The sequence below is a fragment of the Hemicordylus capensis genome, chromosome 3 (genome assembly GCF_027244095.1).
Source record: "Hemicordylus capensis ecotype Gifberg chromosome 3, rHemCap1.1.pri, whole genome shotgun sequence".
Taxonomy (NCBI): domain Eukaryota; kingdom Metazoa; phylum Chordata; class Lepidosauria; order Squamata; family Cordylidae; genus Hemicordylus; species Hemicordylus capensis.
In genome coordinates, this window is record NC_069659.1 from 65,012,680 (window position 1) to 65,033,398 (window position 20,719).

The 20,719-nt window shown below is 41.1% G+C and overlaps 1 protein-coding gene and 1 long non-coding RNA gene across 13 annotated transcripts in view; one reads left to right on the top strand and one right to left on the bottom strand.

The window, feature by feature from the left end:
• The window catches only part of DCAF6 (DDB1 and CUL4 associated factor 6), a 90,252-nt gene that overhangs the window by 40,017 nt on the left and 29,516 nt on the right, over nucleotides 1-20,719 (bottom strand). For 5 of the 7 annotated variants that reach the window (XR_008320276.1, XM_053312634.1, XM_053312635.1 and 2 more), the window contains 3 exons: nucleotides 11,771-11,890; nucleotides 11,324-11,566; nucleotides 5,081-5,248 (listed from right to left, as the gene is read on the bottom strand). Coding sequence is in view for 6 of the 7 variants with exons in the window: in XM_053312634.1 (XP_053168609.1) it covers nucleotides 5,081-5,248; nucleotides 11,324-11,566; nucleotides 11,771-11,890 (531 nt within the window). In the remaining variant the exon portion in view is untranslated. The remainder of the gene's footprint in view (nucleotides 1-5,080; nucleotides 5,249-11,323; nucleotides 11,567-11,770; nucleotides 11,891-20,719) is intronic. The other 2 variants (XM_053312637.1, XM_053312640.1) reach the window with 1 other exon arrangement.
• Nucleotides 1,996-20,416, top strand: LOC128352239 (uncharacterized). Of its 6 annotated transcripts, XR_008320278.1 has the most exons (10): nucleotides 1,996-2,248; nucleotides 3,495-3,556; nucleotides 6,040-6,145; nucleotides 12,067-12,260; nucleotides 13,417-13,498; nucleotides 13,606-13,893; nucleotides 16,227-16,348; nucleotides 16,484-16,585; nucleotides 17,774-17,865; nucleotides 20,130-20,416. It is a non-coding gene; the product is annotated as an uncharacterized LOC128352239 (long non-coding RNA). The 6 variants fall into 6 exon arrangements; XR_008320277.1 differs by having other exon boundaries at nucleotides 13,417-13,893; XR_008320280.1 differs by lacking the exon at nucleotides 13,606-13,893.

Sequence of the window (20,719 nt, forward strand, 5' to 3'; positions counted from 1 at the left end):
GGATACAATGGATCACAATCCAGATAAAAGGAGTTTTTAGAGATATGATAAAATTTTAATGAACTATTTGAGGTCTGATGAGAAAAATCCTTGGAAGCCCTCCCATCCTCCATTAAAATTAGCATTACATTAAAACTATGTAAATAATTAAGGGGTATGTTTCTATTGTTTCCTTTTTTCTTCATTTAATTACATGAAGAACTCATATGGATTATTATAAATTTATGTTTGTTGAAAAAATAAAAAATATTGCCAGTGCTACGGAGAATACTTCTGTTAATTCATGGGTCTTGGAAACTATGTTCTTGTTTATTCAAAGAAAAATAGCACTGGTCTATTGTACCACAGTATCTATCATAGACTCCTGCTGAGTGTGTCATACGCTAAATGGACCTCTACATTGTTTTCCAGAGTGCAGCTGTCTCGCCAGTTATCCTGCATCTTACAACATGAGTGTCTGGTTGTTCAAAGCTTGTCCCTGTTTAATTTTATTTTTCTGTACTTGCCTAGCTATCCAGTTTATTGGAGTCATTTTGAACTTTGAGCCTGGACTCTATGGCATGTGAATCTGGATTAAAATAATTTTGGCATATGAGTTAAATACTAAGATCACATAATGAAAAGGGTCTGAGCATTAATGCTTCAGCAAGCTTTAGTTTTTACAAAAAACTAAAAACAGGTAAAACTGTTTTCAGAAAGTTTTTCAGTTAGCACTGTGGCTCAAATCAAACATCCTGCTAACCAAAGTTTAAAAGCCAAGCCATCTCACTTGCTCTTATTGAGAATGTCACTCTGCATCTTAAGACACCTTCACCCTGCTTAATGCTTAGAAACTCTGCCTCTCTCAAAAAAAAAAAATCTTAATGCATAGATTCCAACACAATGTTCCTAATGTTCTAACCAAGCTTTTCTTTTGCTTTTTCTTATAGCTGGAAAATAATTTGCCATCCGTAAAATATTATGGTATTTAACTTTGTGGAAGCTACTAGGTTAAGATTTTCAATCCAAAGACCCTTTTTAAAGGGTTCTTAAACAATGTCATAATTTTTAAATGGGCCATCTAAAAAGGGTTTTTTTCATGGTTTGTGAATGGATTGCCTAGTAATTTAGGACCGACAAAAGGAGGACCTTTCAGACAGCACATAATTCATCTATGGAATTCTCTGCTATGAGATGTGGTGGTGGCCACCAGCTTGAATGGTTTTTAAAGGGGCTTAGAGAAATTCTTGGAGGACAGGTCTATCAATGACTACTAGTCTTGATAGCTATAGACTACCCTCCAGGCTCAGACACAGGGTGCCTCTAAATACCAGTTGCAGAGGAGCAACAGCAAGAGAGGGGGCATGCTTTTGTTTCTTGCCTGTGAGCTTCCAGGAGGCATCTGGTGGGTCACTGTGGGAAACAGGATGCTGAACTAGGTAGACCCTGGGCCTGATCCAGCAAGGCTGTTCTATGTCCTTTATTTTCTGTATGCCCTGAAGGTGGGGGAACACTGTTCAACATTGTGAAGAAACATCCAAATTGAGTTGTTAGAGCTAGAGTGATACACTGAACAATCCTTTACAGAATTGAGTGGTCATAAGGCTGGCTAGTTTTTGACAAACAAATAAGTCCACTTATTGGCAGACAAGTAAGTCCAAAGCTTCAAACGACAGCAGGTATTGAAAACTGACCAATGTTGTTAGCTGGTTGTGGTAGACACTAACTAATCATTTTAAAGGAGTCAAGCTTGGATGGGATTGGCCAGAGCATTTTGAAGATTGCAGAGGTCAGGGTATAAGTTGAGGAGCAGACAAAGCCAAGCCTTGCCTAGCTGAAGATGTAACTGGGGAATAGAAGACATTGCTAGAAGGAAAAGTGAGCAGGCAGGCAGCAAAGGGCTGGTCACACAAGGAGTGTGACGTGGTTAGTAGCTGACAGCCTTCAAGAGAATTCTGGTATAGCAAAGCTGGCTGACCCTGAAGTTATAGAGAAACAGCTGACCTTCAAGAGTAATCTGCTGAAGAAAAGTCCAACAGTTTGGGAAGATAACTAACAAGCAAAACAGAAATCTTCAGCAGAAGTACTCCTGGACTGGGAACCCAAATGGTTCAGCATTCCAAGACCAACTGACACCAACCGTCAATCTTCAGAATTGACTACAGAGAGGCCCAGTTAGAGGGTTACTGAGAGGGAAGTTAGTAGGGACAATTAGGAAAAGGTTATGTTAGGTAATAGAACCAAGCTCAGCCCTTACAATCACACTCATGTATGTAAATTCACCCTCTTCTAATAATTCTTATCATTTGTTCATTAACGTTAACAAACAAATATTATTCAAAGGTTCGACCATGTCTAAAGTCTGATACCATTTACTAAGGCAGGGAAGGCATAAGGTATCCCGATTCATAACTGAGGTTGTTGGGGGCAGAAATGAAAGGAGCAAGATGGTGGGAAGCCTTACAAGGGATTGCTCCGGAGAGGTGTCTTCTCCCTAATCCCACCACACACACATCCCTGGAATTTGGGAATATTTTAAAACCAATTTTTCAATAAACAGGCGGGTTTTTTGTTTTTTTTAATGGATCACATTTGCAAAATAAACAAAAGGACAAAGCTATTCATAGCGAGCACAGGAGCAAAACTAGAAGAAGTGGGTTGATGAGAGATGCTTGTGTTTGCATAGCAATACCATCAAACAAAACACTAAGGGAAGACACAACTAGCTCCTGTACCTGTCTGTACCTAGCAGCTGAGAGGCTTAGTTACAGTATACCCCATACTTGCTGTGCCTACTGAATAAGGGTGTACATGAATCAAAATCTGTGATTCATTTCGAGGTTGAATCTGTCAGCAGTTCCCTCAAAGGCTTAGCTGGCTGTCTCACCAAATAACCCCCGAATCAACAAAATCAAGTCAGGTGATTCGCAAACTATCTTGAAGCCCAATTTGCTGGGAAAACAAGCCTCAAAATGGCACTTTTTTCTGGGGAGAGCTGGTCTACCAATTGGGATTGGTAGGTAGGCCCGCCCTCCACGCCCGAAAGCGCATCAGCCTACCTCATAGACTGGTCTACCCGGGTAGACCAGTCCTCGGAGGCAGACTGACATGCTAAGTCCAGAGTGGAGGGCTGGTTTACCTACCAATCCTAATCAGTAGACCATCTCTCCTGGAAAATACTATTTTGAGGCCTGTTTTCCCAGTAAAACAGTACTCAAAATGGCATGTGAGTCACCTGAATCAATTTGGGTCAAACTGGGGATGATTCTCTTCGACCCTGGATCAGGTCCTCTATTTTGAGGGTGATTCGATTTGGGGTTGAATCTGTAAATCTCCCCCATTTGACCTAACTCTATCCAGGAGCAAACTGATTTGTACACCCCTACTACTGAACTATACAGCAATCGTTTTAGAAAATACAGCTTTGCAAAGAAAGGGAGCTATAAAAGCTCTTAACATACTCCTTATAGTATACTATCAGTATCTACGATTCATTACAGCTATGATTATTCCAGGATAATTTTCTGCGCTGACCTAGAGCTTCTGTATCAAGGCCTTGCTTCTACTGAAACTTCAGGTAGATCTGCCACAGTAGTTCTTTTCTACAGGTTGTGACTCAGTTGTGAACTATGTCCAATGAGACCACGAGTATCAAGACCTTTGATTGATCATCAAAGATCTTGCTACAGTGTGAACATTTTAAATCCTCTTCTTCACACAGGTTTGTTCATGTTCAATGGGGCTTTTTCTCTGATAGAAGCTCTCTCCCCATCTGCTGAACTGTAATTGTTGCTTGGATGTATACATCACTTACAGAGTTGCACTGCAGTGGTCAATAAGCAAGCTGTGTTACTATCGTACACACTAAGCTGAAGGCAAGCAACCTGCCGATTTTCCACAGCAGGCAACCATGTGAGCAGGGCCTACTTGCATAGATTTTTAAGCATTTAAAATTCTATGGAAGTTATACACATGGTGTTGGACAGTAGGAGTGCCAAAGGCTTGCTCCAATAAACCACTACATGTAAAAACTGCAGACTGTGACAGAGTAGGGCCTAGTCTTACTGTATCTGATTGTTCATTTCTGAGATAAAGGTTTACGTACATCAGAAAGGGGTTTTATTTTCCAAAAAGAGGTATTTTCCCGTCTCATGTTCATTACAGTAGTCTATTATGCTTTCTGCATACTTATTTAAAAGGAGTTAGCAATGTGCAAGCGAGCAAAAAGAAGTACAAGAGGCGCAAAAACCTCACTCTGTCAAAAAATTTAAATTGTAAATGTTATCAGGTATTTAATAAGCTATGTGAAAATGGAATTTAGTAAATGGAAAGACGGATTCATGACTTTGATCACCAATGATATGTCCATTTATGCCCCTCAAAATGCAAATCATCCTGTTCTACAATGTTATCTACTCTAAACTGAGTTGTGTCTCACAGCAAAAGGTAGCTGGAAACCAAGATGCAGCATCCCCACATATTTAACAGCAAAATATTTATGGCTAGGGACATTTTAATACAAAAATATGAAATCCCCTCTGCTGTATCATTTTCTGGATCATTTTCATGAAGTGATCCAGAACAGAGATGATCAAATAAGGATCTATAATAAATCATGCCTTACTGCATCTGGAAAAGAGTCTCTGGTTGATCTGAAAGGGCTGTTTACAGTACCTTCTTTCATTTCAGGTAAAGATTTTGCTTCCTCCAGAAAAGCTGCTAATATGGTTGGTGGGGGCAAGGCACCAAATAGGACATGGTTTAAAAACAGGTTAAACATTGGCGAGTGCTAGATGAGTTCATTCTTCCTCAGTGCATCAGTAGATAGCCCTTAATTGTATTATTGTGCATGTTGGAGAAATCCATCTTATTTATTGGTTTTTATTTGAACACGAACTATACTATAAGTATTAAGGAAATATACAGCCAGTTATTAGTATCTTTGTAACAGTGTGATGATAAACACCACCAAATGCAAAGAACAGGCAAGCAGCAACTGCATTCGCTCTTTTGTTCTTGAGGGGGAAGCATCTGAGCAAACAATAGCAGCACAAACTATGTAACTACACCAGCTGCTTAATAAACCTTGACAAATGACAACCTGTAGGCTGAGGGTCCTGTGAGGAGCCCTTAGGGGAAGACTGATCAGAGCTGGAGGACTGTTGTGCTGAACCCTCAGCTAGCTCTCGCTGTCTCTGCTGTTCAGCCTTCTTAAGCCTCAGCCGCTGCAGGCCCCTACGGAGTATAGCTAACTCAGGCGCCATTAATTCTGACAGACAGGAAAAAAAGGGTGTAAAAAGAAACAAGCATAGAACATAGGATAAAAGAACATAAAGGCTAAAGAGCGAGGTAACAGATATCAAGTAGAGGAATAAAAGCAGCAAATTCTTTTTTAAAAGCAGATTACTAATATTCAGCATGGAAATAAAATGAATTTTGTTTCCTTTTCTAAAATGTATGAATTATGAAGCTCATTATTCATACTTCATACTTCCACCTATTGCCTATATCTTTAAGCAATTAAGTGAGGAAAAACAAAAAAAATGCCATGAAGATATGGAATACATACATATGAAGCCTTCCCATAGAACCGGTATCTGATTCAATGGATGGCACCTTCCTTTAAAACCTTCACTTGAACACACTGAAAACTAGAAGGCCTGACCAGCACAGTTTTATTTTTAAAAGTTGACTGCTTCCATCAAAATCTATTTCAACCCTACTAGAACAGATTTTTATCTTAAAAGGTGGACACTTGCATTCCCTAATTAAGGTCAAAATTATGGAGCAAATAGAGCAGGAATGTGAAGTAAGAACTCAGACTGGGAAGCTGTCTTAGTACTACTCATGCAAAAATGGAAAGCTTTCATTCAGAATTTCTGATGAGGGCTGGGTTTTTTTCCTTCCACACAGAGAGAATCTGGATATAGGAAGATCTGTGTATGTATGTGTATAACATATGAAGAAGAGTGCAAGGGAGCATGTGTAAACTAGGTCGCTGATTAATGCAGCTGTTGCCTATGCTAAGTGACTAAATGGTGCTATTCTTTCATGTATTAGATTTTCCTACAAAGCGATTCCCTCAAAGGGCACAATTTTGTTCAAAATGGTTCAGAAGCAGGCAGCTGCTTTAGAAAATACTCAGTGACAATGCATTCTCTAAAAGGTAAACAAAAAACACTTTGACCGACATCCTAACTAAGCACCTGTGTAAAGACCTTGCACGAGCACAAAGCTGTTGTATTAGTGACTTGTGCTAAGTTGGGAACTTGCATCCCAAACCAGTGCTGTGCTCCTGCAAGAATACTTGCTCTTGCTCAACAGTGTGCAACTCTGATTTGTTTTAAATTGAGCCTTTGTGTACTGTGATTGGGCAGATACCTTTTTTCATGTAACTATGAGAACTCTGTCTGCTAGTGTAACTAGCGTAACTAGTGTAACTAGCGTTACGTAACTTTGCTCGTTACATAAATACTCCGTTAGGATGTTAGACACTGTTACGGAACACTACTAGAAAGCAGGAGTATATCCTCTATATCAAAGCTTATGCTATACAATGCAGACTTCAATATTATTTTGTGGAAATGTTCAAAATACTGTTTCCAGCTAATATGGACTGACAATGAGAATGGACAAAAACGGGAGCTAAAAACACAGATGTAGAAAAAATGGTGACAGTCTTGCTTAAAAAAAGATTTTAAATAATTCATTTAAACCTTTTGCTAGAGGCCACCTGATGTTTGACTTACATAAGAATGTACATTTCTCATTAATTTGCTGTCAGCTAAGATATTTGTCTATATACAACTAATTATTTTTATATGTAGTAACTGCCCCTAAAGGCCAGATGACACATTATGCTAAGCATGCTGTTATAGCTGGCATGCTTGTATTCCAGCTACAGGAAGAAATGGCAATTTGGATTGGGACCACAGTGTGTGGAGGCTTTAACCTTTTGCCCTGCTACAGTCATGATCGGGATCTCCCTCGATTCCTCAGCTGCTGGTTTAAGGAAAGAACTGAAACATAACAGGGCCAATAACATGCTTGACATAATGTGCAGTTTGCCTCTAAGTGCCAACGCATTTAAGCTGAGAGGTCAAAATTTACGACAACATAATCTGAAGGGAAATTAAACTAGTTTAATTAAGTGGTTTGTTATTTGAACTACAGTGGGTATTGAAAAGAATCACCCCCTTCGATAGACCTTAAATTCTGGTTCCCTTACATCCTGAAATGAAAACACAAAGAAAATTCCCTTCACCAGCTGTACTTATCCAATGCAACCTATAACATCCAACTGAAAAACATCACAATTACAGTCCAGAAAAAGTGTCAGAAATAAAAAACAAGAATTACTGAGATTGAAAAAGGATCACCCCCCCCCAATGTCAATATTTTGTTGAACCACCTTTTGCTTTAATAACAGCCTTGAGTCTGTTGGGATACTTCTCTATCAACCTTGCACATCTAGACGGAGCAATATTTGCCCACTCCTCCATACAGAACTGTTCAAGTTCGGTCACATTGGATGGTAGATGTTGGTGGACTGCTATCTTCAAATCTCCCCACAGATTTTCTATGGGATTTAGGTCTGGGCTCTGACTGGGCCACATGAGGACGTTCACTTTTTTATCCTTCAGCCACTGTGTGGTCAATTTTGCTGTGTGCTTCGGATCGTTGTCATGTTGAAAGGTGAATCTTCTGCCCATCCTCAACTGTCTGGCAGAGGGTAGCAGGTTTTCTTCCAGAATCTGACAGTATTTTGCCCCATCCATTTTTCCTTCTACCCTAACGAGAGCCCCAGTCCCTGAGGCAGAGAAACACCCCCACAACAGGATGCTCCGTCTAGATGTACAAGGTTGATAGAGAAGTATCCCAACAGACTCAAGGCTGTTATTAAAGCAAAAGGTGGTTCAACAAAATATTGACATTGGGTGGGGGGTGATCCTTTTTCAATCTCAGTAATTCTTGTTTTTTATTTCTGACACTTTTTCTGGACTGTAATTGTGATGTTTTTCAGTTGGGTGTTACAGGTTGCATTGGATAAGTACAGCTGGCGAAGGGAATTTTCTTTGTGTTTTCATTTCAGGATGTAAGGGAACCAGAATTTAAGGTTTATCAAAGGGGGTGATTCTTTTCAATACCCACTGTACATATCCCAAGAAGAAGTTTGGCTATAACAGCCACAACACAGTGAAAGATAACATCCATTTACTACAGTTGTGACTCATTTTTTAAAAGGTATTTGGAAAATGTGTTTTGTTATGGGAGGGGAGAGTGTCTTTAAAAAGTCACATGGGACTAGGGAAAGGAAACTGCAACAACTTCCTAGTGATCAAAATACACCTATAAACAGATTAAACTAAATAGGAGTGGAGTGGAGTGTTCTATCCACTGCTTTACATTACTTAGTTCAGACAACAGTTCTGAGGTATTCTCTTTTATTTACTCTGACAAGAGTCTGTGTCTTGCCTAAAGGCACCAAATCCTCACACAAAAGCTCTCATCAGTGTCAATTGGATGAAAAAAATGCCTTGGGTAAACAGCAGCTACTTTCTTCTCAGCAGGACAGTTGTATAACTCTGTCTCATATTCACAAAGTCTGATGTCCATCTGGAGTAACTCCATATTATAGCCGAATAAGTCGTAAAATACTACTTTAAGTCTGAGCATGCACAGCAATTTTAGAGAAAAATCTGAAACTGAAAATTTTGAAAATCCTAAGGAAGACCAATTATTCTATATCCTTTTACTAGAACATAAATCATAACCATTAAACATTTTTCCTCTGAAAAAAAATCTGGAAACTATGTGACTAGTTATGCAAGTCCAAGGAAGCTTTAGACTTGCTTTTTCTAGAAATATTTCTCTAGGCTGCATGGCAAACAGCTTTTGAAACTGAGAGATGCAGCTTCAAAAACTATATATGATATGATACGTGTTATCTGTTCAAAGGAAAAAAAACACTAAAGTCCCACAGAGCTAGTACAAACCGTTTCACAAGTCAAAGCAACTCTTTGGCTCTTGGTTTAAAACAAGCTATTTTTCAACCAATGGCACATGAATACTCAGACTGGGAGGTGGGGCAAGAATCCTAGTTCTCCCCCCCTCCCCAAAATAATCAGATTGCAAATTTTTGCATCTCTGCATTAACCATTAAAATCAGTCTGAAATGGCTTCAGCCCCTGCCAAATTGAGGTACCCCATCTAATGCTTAAACACCCTAAATGGAATAGCTTAACCTGTGGAACGGTGGTCATCATCTTGACTGCCTGACAAATGAGAGTGCTTGTGAAGGATGGAGAACATTTGAGAGACTTTAATAGGGCTCCTGTGTCAACTGGTCTTGACCCAGCCAATTCCTTTTCACTTTCAGTATTTACTGCTTTAAGTTTAATGTGATAATCACATTTGCTGTGCATCTCCAAACACACAGTAGATGCTATCATGTTAAGCTCTCAGACAGTTTTCCGTTTTATTTCTGGAATCAGGCAATTGAAGGATATCAATAGATTAATTCACACCTAACGTTTTTCCTACATAAAAGTTCTGTGTGCAGGAGCTTCCAAACACAACAAAATGGACATATGCTGAGTTTTCACACATGTACATAGGTGTACACTCCTCCTATGCAGACATTATCTTTATGTATGGGTTAAAATAATTTCTATACTGTCTTTCTGTCTTGAAGATGGCTCACAACAATTTGACACAATTTACAATTAAGCAATCTGAAATAAAATTAATATCAGGACAATGGAACAACAGTATAAGACTGAATGTAATGGGTGAAGCAGCCTAATGAAACAAATAGAGCCCCTATACAGCTCTCCCCTACACTTCCTGCTTTCCATAAATCATGATCCTCAAGCCTCTTTCCCTGTAATGTTTATTTTAGCAAAGGCTCAATTTCTCCCCATTCTCTATGCTATGCATCTTTGCGCAACAGGAAAGTAATGCTATATATGTTTTCTTCCATCAAATCCCTCCATCATAGATATCCTGAAAAATAATATACAGATCTACTCTGATGACAGCACACATAGGCTGATAATGAAAGCTGAGCCATATGTCAGAAGGGGAGGTTCCCAGTCTCCCAGCACAAATTCACAAATAGCAGTGTACCATGTCTGAACATATGGCGCTTCAGTTCTCAAGGGAGACAGCAGCTCTACTGTGAGCTTCTGCTCTTAATAGCTGAGAATGTCTACCTACTGTTGCTAAAGTTTTTGGAGATGCAAGTCTGGGTAAATTGATACATAGTTATAGGCACGAAAAACCAGGTACAAGGAAATACAAGAAAAGGGGGGAAATAGCACTTTCCATTTTTATCATGATAGTAAATACACCAAACTTCATGAATGTAGATGCAGAAGTGGCGCTAAATAATGGCTAGAGTGACCAAAAGCTCCATGGTTAGGTGTAGTTTAATTTTTGCCTATGGTGTAGTTGAAGTAAACACCTAGCAATTAAAAGGTAACAGCTGTTTGGCAGCTTACACAAGAGCTATACAAACTTTAGCAATGGCTGGGATGAAAAACCCCCCACATAAATAGATCTGCATGTTCAAGAGGTTCTTATGCTTGTATTTCTTGAACAGTAGCCCTTCCTTCAGGCTACATAGCAACAATGAGACTTTCAAAAGCAGTTTGTGATATGGCACCTGATATCTAAACTTAACAAAAATTACTGAGCAAAAATCACATGTGCATGCCTAAAGTAGCTCTTTGGATCATAGTCAATATTTCCACTTTTCTTATGGTGCTGTAGAGTCATCTCCATGCACAGTCTTACTAATTCAAGTTATAAAATGGAGTTACTTCAGATTTAATACAGTACCTGTGTAAAAAGGATTTTAGTCAAAATGACTATGGCCAGAGTATCTTTAAGGCAAGTCCCTGACATACAGGAAATTCTCAAGCAAATGTTTCAGGAAAAGATGCAGTTCAGGAATGGTCCTCATAACATCCAAAATGTGAAATAAAGCTGGAGCAGAGCCCACGTGATAGAACACAGAGAACTAGACAAATCCAATGCTTTGGGGAGGGGATAGGCCACAACAGATGACTGACTGTGTTGTGGCAAGTTATAGACAAACTCCAACCTGGCAGAACATCTAGTGAAGGAATGATAAAAATAATGACAGTCTTCATAACCAAAAGGCTAGCCATTCTATTTTAGCTTCTCCTCTCTAGGAACATGTATTCCTGGAGAGTCACATACACAACTATGTTGAATACTGCTACATTAAACTCATATTCCACTAATATCTTTCATTCAATGAGCCTGTATAGAGAAGATGCCCAGAATGTTCCAAGGGGAAATTTAAGTTACAGCATACCAGACTGATGGAGTGTTGGAGGTGCTGAGGCCTCCAAGGAGGGTCTCTGTTCATTATCAGGAGAGGACAGTAAGGAAGTAGAAGGGGGGCTTTCTGTTGAGGAAGATGTTGAGGGGGCTTGAGCTGACATTGTAGATGATGATGACTGAAGTTGTTCAGGACCATCCACATCCATTGCAGCATCTGTTTCAGCACTTGCCAAGACACTCCCAGCAGCAGACACATCTGATCTGCTCATGCCACCTTTGAAGAAAAATACAAACTAAATGTTGTAGAAAAATGACTCATGTTATGTTAACCATTTATTTAGTACAAAGAAAGTCTTAACACAGTACATTAAGAGCATGTGACTCCATAGACTGCACCCTAAGACAAATCAATTAAACAACAGCTATTGTATAAAAACATCATTGTTATTTCATGCTGCGGGTTGTTAAAAATATTCACCTCTGGACCGAGACCGTCCTCTTCCTCTGTTGCTCTGTGCAACTTCACTTGCTTCTTCAAACCATCTTGACAACATGTCAGACATCCTTTGCATTAATGAGACATTAGGGCTCTGTTCCCCTATATATAAGCAGAGATGTTAAGCTTACTTTGCAAAGTATCATCATACATTTTTGTTTGCAATGAATGAAAAAGTACTGAAATCTGAAATCAACACATTTATATTTGCGTAGAGTGAAAATAATTTCTCAAGATGAGATTAAACTAAAATGCAATCTGAATTTTTTTTTAATCAGTAGGAAATGATGATCTGGGAATGAGTATGCAACCTCTTCTGGATGGAGCAGCACTTCCTCTGAAGGATCAGTTTTGAGTTTAGAAGTTCTCCTAGACTCAACCTTTGCTTCTGGGTGGTGAGGTGGCAGCTGCAGCCAGGGATGCTTTTGCACGGCTTTAACTACTGCACCAAGATTGCTTTGGGAGAAGGCAGGTCTGGACATTGTTACACATGCCTTAGTTGCATCCTGGTTAGACTACTACAATAGACTCTGTGTAATACTTTTACTGTTCAGCGTTCAGAGACTGCAACTGATCCAGAATGCAGCAGCCAGGGTATTGACAGGGGCCTACTAGTTGGAACATTCACTCTTACGATTTGATCTACATTAGCTCCAGATTTGTTTCTGAGCCCAATTTGGGCTGCTGGTTTAAAACTCTAAGTTGTCTAGTATTTAAGAGAGTGACTGCTTCCACCTAATCCTGGCCATTCACTGAAGTTGTTCACACGACGGGTGGGTGGGGCGGTGGGTGGGGAAGGCTAGTTGAACTCATCTTTTCCCCAGACAAGCGCTTTACTGTTGCTGGGAGCATGGACCGCACTCCCAGATGATCCACACTGTGTGGCGCTGTGCGGATCTCCAGAGGACAGGACAATGCGATGCATACACAATGCATTGGGGGATTCCCTCAGGAGATGGCCACTCTAGGGGCCGATCTTTCTGTTCACTGGGGCTAAACAAAGCCTCAGCAGACTCACAATCCTGGAGCCCAGGTTAAGGGCTCGCTCAAGCCATTAACCCTGGCTAAAACCTGGGTTAGGCAGCACTAACCTCCCAGGATTGGGCCCAATCCCAGTGGTTCTCACAGGCAGCCTAACCCAGGCTGAGCTTCCCTAGCTTGGTTAAGGTGCACGTGAGAACAGCCTTATTGAGATCTTTGGGGGAGTCTCTGCCAACAGAAGTGCTGTTAGGGGGTATATGGGACAGGGTCTTCTTGGTTGTGGTGAACAGACAATAGAACTTTCTCCTCTTAGAACCTTGTTGAACGCTTTCCCTGCTGAACTTTCAGATATTAGTGAAGACTGCCTTGTTCCTACAGACCTTCACTTTTGGCTAATTTGGGCTCTGCGCCACTTTGGAGGCCCCTTGGATGATTAAAAAAAAGTGTTTATAGATAGTTATAAATATCTGAAGTCAAACAGCAGCAATGATACTCTCACTTATTCACTATCATCTTATTTTTTGTGTTTTGTAAAGTGAGTAGTTAATATTATAAAATGCTTTATGTATATAATACTTCTCAAACTAATTAGAGTATAATTGTACCATATTTTTACTACCCATCTCACCCTCCTTCTCATGGCATAGGTTTCTAGAAAATAGAGAATGAAATTAACGAAAAACAAAATGAAAAAGAAATGTCTGAGGGATGACAAGAGAGAGGACCAAGGTAGTCAGTACAACATTCACACTATCCTTGCCAGGCAAAACATGCCTAAAGCTGCTAGATCTCTATACTGTTTACGCCTCACTCTCACTTTTTTTTTGCCCTAGAAGCAAGTAGTTCCAGTAGCCATATTTCATAGTTTCTCAGGCACCTAGATTTCCCAGTCTTTAATGGGAAAATGATATGCAATAAACAATGGCTATGGCAATCCAGAACTCCTGATATTTACTTGTGGTTCAAACAGCTGAAAAAAATCCAATATAAGATGAAGTGCTGTGAATGTAACTGAAGCATCTTGAATGAAAGTTGTTCACAACTTCGTATTACTTTAGAGTCCATCTGCTTCAGAGGTGTCATAGGGCCAACAAGAGAAGGACATAACATTCAGTACTGGCAAGGTATGTTGGTTTACTGCAAGCTCTAAAAATAATCTTCTGTTTAATGAGGCTCAGAGACTCTCTGGACAAACAGATCATTATATAGTAAAACTTCTCTTGTACCATATTAGTTCAAGTTGCACATGTGGATTGCACAGCTTATTGTTTTCCATGAGATTGGGGTGGTAGAATCCAAAGAATTTTCCAATGTTTTGAGCACCATTTGAATGCCTGGCTTTCTGGCACTGGCTTCCATTTGGTTTACAATCTCCTTGCTTCTTGGGGAAGGGAAGAGGGAACAGTGTTGGAAGGAATTTAAAGTTCAAAATGTATTCAAAGGGACTGGGAGGAGAGAGAGCCCTTATACTGTACCTCTCTTGAAGGAAGATATAACAGGACAGGAGAGGAGGAGGGAAGGTTTGATTTTGTTTTGTTTTCTCAGCACTGAGTAGAATATGCGGAGCTACTGCTGCTATAACTATATGGTTTTGCTGGATTTCACATTGACAAAGGCAGAACTTGGGTACCTGCCTTCCTTGAGTTGTGGCTTGTTTTGTTTGTGAGATAGTATTGTGGTGAGAAATTGACAATGGCAGGTGTGTGTGTGTGTGTGTGTGTGTGTGTGTATATGTGTGTGTGTGTGTGTGTAATTTTTCTTGGTTGTTGCTGTGATGAGCTCCATGTCTGGTCTTGAGACTAACTTGTGCTTTACTCAGTGCTCTGATCTGCTCTGGAAACTGCATTGGAAGGTGTACTCAAGACAAAAATGTAGCTGAAGTTGCTCTAGTTGGGCTTATGGCTCTGCTTGCTGCTAAGGGTTCTGCCGTGGCAGCTGCTGCAATGCTAGGAAGTAAGGAGTGCATGAGAGTGCAACACAGTGCATAAGAGAGCAAATTATGCTAATGATGTTACTACAGTGCAGGCACTGTGGCTGGCAGTGGATTCTGGGACAGTTATTTTTTGGCCATTTGGACTGTGTTTGAAAGGGACAGATTCCATTTTACTGTGTGTTTCTGTAGCGTTTTTCAAGGCAGGACTGAAAAATGCATTGCACTCTGTGAGTGCAGCTTGTTCTGCCCACAGAGAGCAATGGGGAAATTTGAAAGACCTCATTGTTCCCCATGGGTAGCTCCTAGGGACACCAAAGTGGGTTGTGTGGTAGGGCATGATGGGTGCTACCTACCATCCAACTTGCAAAAGATATGGGCAAGCAGGTGATTTTTAACCTTTCACCCAAACCCACTATTGGATCCTATGGGAGTTTGGAGAAAAGGTGGAAATATGTTAAAAATCACACTCTTGTACATTTCTTTTGTGGGGTGGGTGATAAGTAGCACCCATCATGCCCTACCACACAATCCACTTAGGTGTCCCTAGGAGCTACCCACGGGGAACAATGTGGTGTTTCGAATTTCCCCATTGTTCCCTATGGCCAAAGCACTCGAAAAGTTCCAGGGTTGTTCAGTTGAAACAACCCGTTGCACCAGTTGTTTCGACAGAACATTTCGGCCATTTGCATTTGTTTTGAGCTTCAAACAGAATGTAAAACCCATTTTGTGCACCTCCCTACTAGATAAGCCCTGGGCCTGATCCAACAGGGCTCTTCTTATGGCCTTATTCAGTTAATTAAAGATGTCTTTCAAGGAGGTAGTTCAAAACTGTATATTGAGTTTGCAATAGCTCAAACACAGAGCACCAGCTGTGCATGAAGGTAGTTCTACATCCAGATCCCAGCACCTCAGTAGTTCTCCTCATATAGAAGGACTGGGGGAAAATCTCTGTCCTGGAGAACTGCTGCCAATCACAACAGATAATCCTGGGCTAGATTAATCCTGGACTAGATGGTCTGACTCAGTTCAAGGCAGCTTCATTCTTACCAAAGCACACATTTCTTCTCTACAGGGCCCAAGCATAATTTCTTAGAGCCTAGTACAAACTTGTAATGCAGGCCCACCCCCCCACCCCCAAAGACACACTATCCCACATAAAAATCTCATGGATCATAAAAGAAAAAACATTAATTCTGAAATTACGTTCTATATTGTTATTTTGTAAATTTTGGGGTTTGGGTCCTAATAGTGCTATAAACAGGTTGCTCACCTGTAATTATAGGTCTGGCAGAGATCTGTCGACAGCCATAAGAATGGGGGTTATGTACCTGCGCAGGACCTTCGTGGTAGAATGCCGCAGCTTGAGATACTGTCCCTCACCAACAGCTGATGTAGGCAAGGACAATGGTATTGCCCAACTACACTTGTACAACTTTTTCCTGTAGAAGTGGTAGGAAGGCTTTCATTGCTTTGAAAACAGCCCAAAGTTCCAGGAAATTGATATGTAATTGTTTTTGTTGCAAGGTCCACTTGCCTTGTATCTGATGTGCTCTGCAGTGGGCAGAGAGGCATCTGTTAGCCAGATTGAAGGAGTCATCATTTGAAAAGGAACCCCTTCCAGCAGATTCCTGCCCACCGACCACCAAGTAAGTGAGCATAGAATTTGATCTGGGATCACTAGACATAGGTCCTGACGATCCACATTCGGGCAGAAGACCAACAGAAACCAAAGTTGCAACTTGTGCATCTTTAACCGGGCATATCACACCACTGTGTTGCAGGATGCCATAAGATCTAGGAGTCTTTGAATGAGTCTGGCTGGTTGTATGGATGTTGCTGGAAAAAGAGAACCAGATCCCTGATGCACTGGAAGCGTTCCTGAGGTAAGTATGCCCTCGTGGTTTCTGTGTCTAGAACCGCTCCAATGTAGTTGATTACACAAACTGGTTCCTGTCTGGATTTTTTCCAATTGACTTGGATCCCCAAGTCTTGGAGAAGAGATAATACATATTTTGTCTGAGAAAGTAACTCTTCTTTGTTTTTGGTCAGAAGCCAGTCTTCCGGGTAAGGATAGACTGATATGCCTTGTGCAGATGAGCTACCACCGGAGCCATATATTTTGTAAATACTCTGGGGACGGTGGCAAGCCCAAAGGGTAAGACTGTGTATTGGTACACTTGGTTTCCTACTGTGAACCTCAGATATTTTCAGTGTCCTGAAGCCAATGTGAAAGCACACATCTTTGAGATCCAGCGTCACAAGCCAGTTCTCTTGGTATAGAAGAGTAGGATCTCTTGTAACGCTATCATGCAGAATTTTCACACATGGACAAATTTGTTCAGGTGGTGTAGATCCATGATAGGTCATATACCGCCATCTCTCTTCGGGATCAAGAAGCATCAAAAGTAAAAATCCTCCCGTCTGTGCACCCACTGTACTGGGGCAATAGCCCCTTTGGCTAATAGCTCCTTCATTTCTTTTATTAATGACTGGGAGGGTTGAGAACCTCATCCTTGAAAACTTCGAGTTGTCCTGAACTCTATGGTGTAGCCTGAAAATACTATCTTTAGGACCCAGTGGTCCGATGTTATGTGGTGCCATGTGGAGGCATGGCGTGCCAGCTTGATGTTGGTCGCTGGCAGGAGAATAGAGTTCGTGAGATTGGTGGTGTTTCTCACTTGCCAAGATGTTGTGGCCCTTGGTGGCGGGAGAAGAGTAGAGTCTAGTGGTGACAGTGGGTGGGTCTGAGCCTAAAATATGTTTCTGAGACTCAGTCTGCTTCGCACACTGGGGTTGGCTTGACTTCACCTTGCCGAGAAAAGGACGCTTGTGGTAAGATTGGTACTGCTTCCTAAAATCACGGTGCTCCTGATGTTTAAATGTGGATTTCTGCCTTGAATAAGGACAGTATTTGGAGCCGTAGGAGGAGGTAGATGTTGATGCAGCAAGTGTTTTAGCGGTGAATTTTGATTTTTTTCATTTTCTCCTTGGTGAGGGTCTATGTCCTCGCTGAAGAGGCCTTGACCATAGAAAGGTAAGCCCTCGATTCTTTCTTTCATGTCTCCCTGCAGGTTGGTGGGACGAAGCTACGAGTGTCTCCACTGCTGCCAAAGAGCATGACTCAGACTTGGCCAGATGTTTGCCAGTGCTTAATTGTTGGTGGGTAAGTGCTGCCAATTAATCCAATGTGTCTTGGAATTGCTTTTTAAATTCTTTGGGAGGGAGAACCTCCATAGCATTCTGTAAATCCTCCCATAAGCAATGAGTATATTTTGTTGAGCACACTGAATAATTCACTGTTTTAACTGATAGGAGGTGGAATAAAATTTTCTATCCCAAAAATCCATTTTTCTCTGTTCTTCATTTGCAGGAGTAGTCTGTGACCAGACTTAGAAGATGATGATGTAGCACAGTCAATTACTAGGGAGTTAGGCGTGGGATGCTTTAAAAGATATTCATTGTCTTTTGCCTGTACCCAATATAAACTCTCCAGTCACTTAGATGTGGGGGTTGAGGTTTGTATTACTTCCCATGCACATTATGCAGCCCGTGAAATGACTGGGAGAACAGACAGGGCCCACAGGCTGTGTTGATTCAGACCTAGTCATAAAATTATAGATGGGGTTATCAATAGTGGTTAGTTCAGATTTCAGGTTGAGACCTAGCACCTTAGCCATCTCCCTAACATGCCGGTGACCCGCTTTCATTTCTTCAGTGGGGGAGACGTGGGTGGTTGGTGTCATGTCAAATAGAGGATCAACTGTTGTCTGGGTCATCTGGATCAGACTCGAAGTCTGAAGAGCCAAGCTGATCAGAAGGTGAATGAGACAGAGAAGGAGGTACATATGTTTGTGTTTTGATAGTAGTTTTTTGTGGAGTTGGAATATTCAGTGTTTGTGTCCCAATTTCCAGGCTTTTGTAAAAAGTCTGTGTAGCTGTATCTTTTACAACTTTGACAGGGGGCCAGGAAGCCATTTCTGTGGTCAATGAAACTGTTTTAATTGTAGGTTGTAATGGCATAGTTAAATTATCACCTCCAGCCAGGGTCTGTACAGTACAAATCTGAACTGCTACTGTAGCTCGCAGTGGATATGGTCTTGTCTGTGAAGTCTTCCAGGGTTGATCTTCTCAAAAGCCGTAGGGGAAACCGGAAGATCTAGTCCTCATAGATGTTGATACCAGTGTTGTCCCCACAGCCAGTGAATGTGTGAAGCCACATGTATGCCATGGCGAGGTGTCTGTCAAATGGGCAGCAGTTAGCGTACCTGGTGTTTTGCGGACCAAGGACTGCTTTGTAACTGATTCCCCAGGCAATCATGCTTCCGATGATTGTGGGAAACCTTTGAATGTCGATGCCGAGGGAGTGCTGGATCTGGAATCGAGAATCAAAAGTAAGGTGTGGGCAGTGGTAGAGTACAATACCATTTCCCTGTTCTCCTCCTCGACATCAAAAGTTGTTATTTTAGTTTGACATTGAGCAGTCACCAGCCTTGATGCTGATAGAACTGGTGTGTTTAAAGTTGAAAAAGGTACTTGCGCTTTGGGAGTTGTAAGAACCTGGGTCGATACTGAAGGTGTCTCTCGGCGTCGATCTGCAAGCGTCGATGGTGGTGAAGAGTCTATTGGAGTAGGAGCTAGAGACAGAGAGCGGGCTCTCGATGTCAACAATTTCAGTGTCGATGTGCAGTCAACACTTACGGTTCTCAATGTTTCTGTTGTTGGTTGCTCCTTTTCCTTCAAAGTCGAAATTCTCAATGTTCAGCGATGCTTGTTGATCCCAATATCAGAGGCAAAGGATTTCGAGGGCAGATTCTGAAGATCTGAAAGAGATGGTGTACTTTCCTTCGTTAAATCCACTGTTTTGGACTTTTTTAGTCTCGGAGATGAGGGAGGGTCCTCCAATCCTGAATGTTTACATTTCAACTTCAAATGCTCCAGTGTTGTAGGGGTAGCAGACCACGAAGAGATTTTCGGGATTTGATACGATGCCAATGCTGAGCTTGATGTCGATGGCTGGTGTTGTAGGAGGATGCTTTGGTGTTGACATCGAAGTTTTTGAAGTTGACAACGAGGTCAGAGGGCGGGGTTCTCCCGATGCTGAAGAGCTTAGCACTTCATCATAAATGGCAGCACAAAGTCTCAAGCCCCAATCGTTTCTTGTTTGCTTTGAGAAAGATAGGCATATTTTGCACGAAGAGACATTGTGCTCTTTCCCCAGGCAAACTAAGCACAAGTCATGGAGATCTTTTGAGGGAAGCCTGGCGTTACAGCCAGTGCACCTCTTGAAGGTCCATTTCTCCTCAGTCATTTTAAGTATAATCTAATTCGTAGACAAAGTCTATTCCACTTTGAAATAACATCACCAAAGTTCACAAGCCGTTCCAAGTAAAAACCAATAAATTCAGTCCAATATTTTTAATCTCATAGATAAACTCAGAACGAACTTAACCATCGAGGAGTGACAGCCCGAGGACTGGATGCAACAGCGCATGCTGAAGATGTGTGGGCAAGGCTTGGGCACCTCAACGAGCTACAACATTCTACCACGAGGGTCCTGTGCAGGCACATTACCCCCATTCTTATGGATCTCGACAGATCTCGATCCAGATTATCTAGTTGATGTTTTGATGATGTTGCAGTTTTTCTAATGGACCAACATGGCTGCAAACTTTTTATAAATTAACAAATTACTTAAAAGTTTTCTTTCTCTGGCACTGATGTCTTTTGGTTTGCTTTGTTCTACTCCCTTATGTTTCTGGGTGCCTGATTTGTATTTATAGCTACTGTCTATGGAAGGGTGGGTAAGAGAGGGAGAGGAGGGGACATGTCATGGTCTAACACATTATTCACACACAGGCCCATTTGAGTACTCACATACTCAGTAGTTTTATCTATCTTTAACCAATTAAATTAATGTCTAGACTTCACAATATTATAGCAACATCTGATCTCTAATGTTAGTGACAAATTTACATGATAATTATTTGAATAAGACAGCAGAACAAAAACCACCCTAA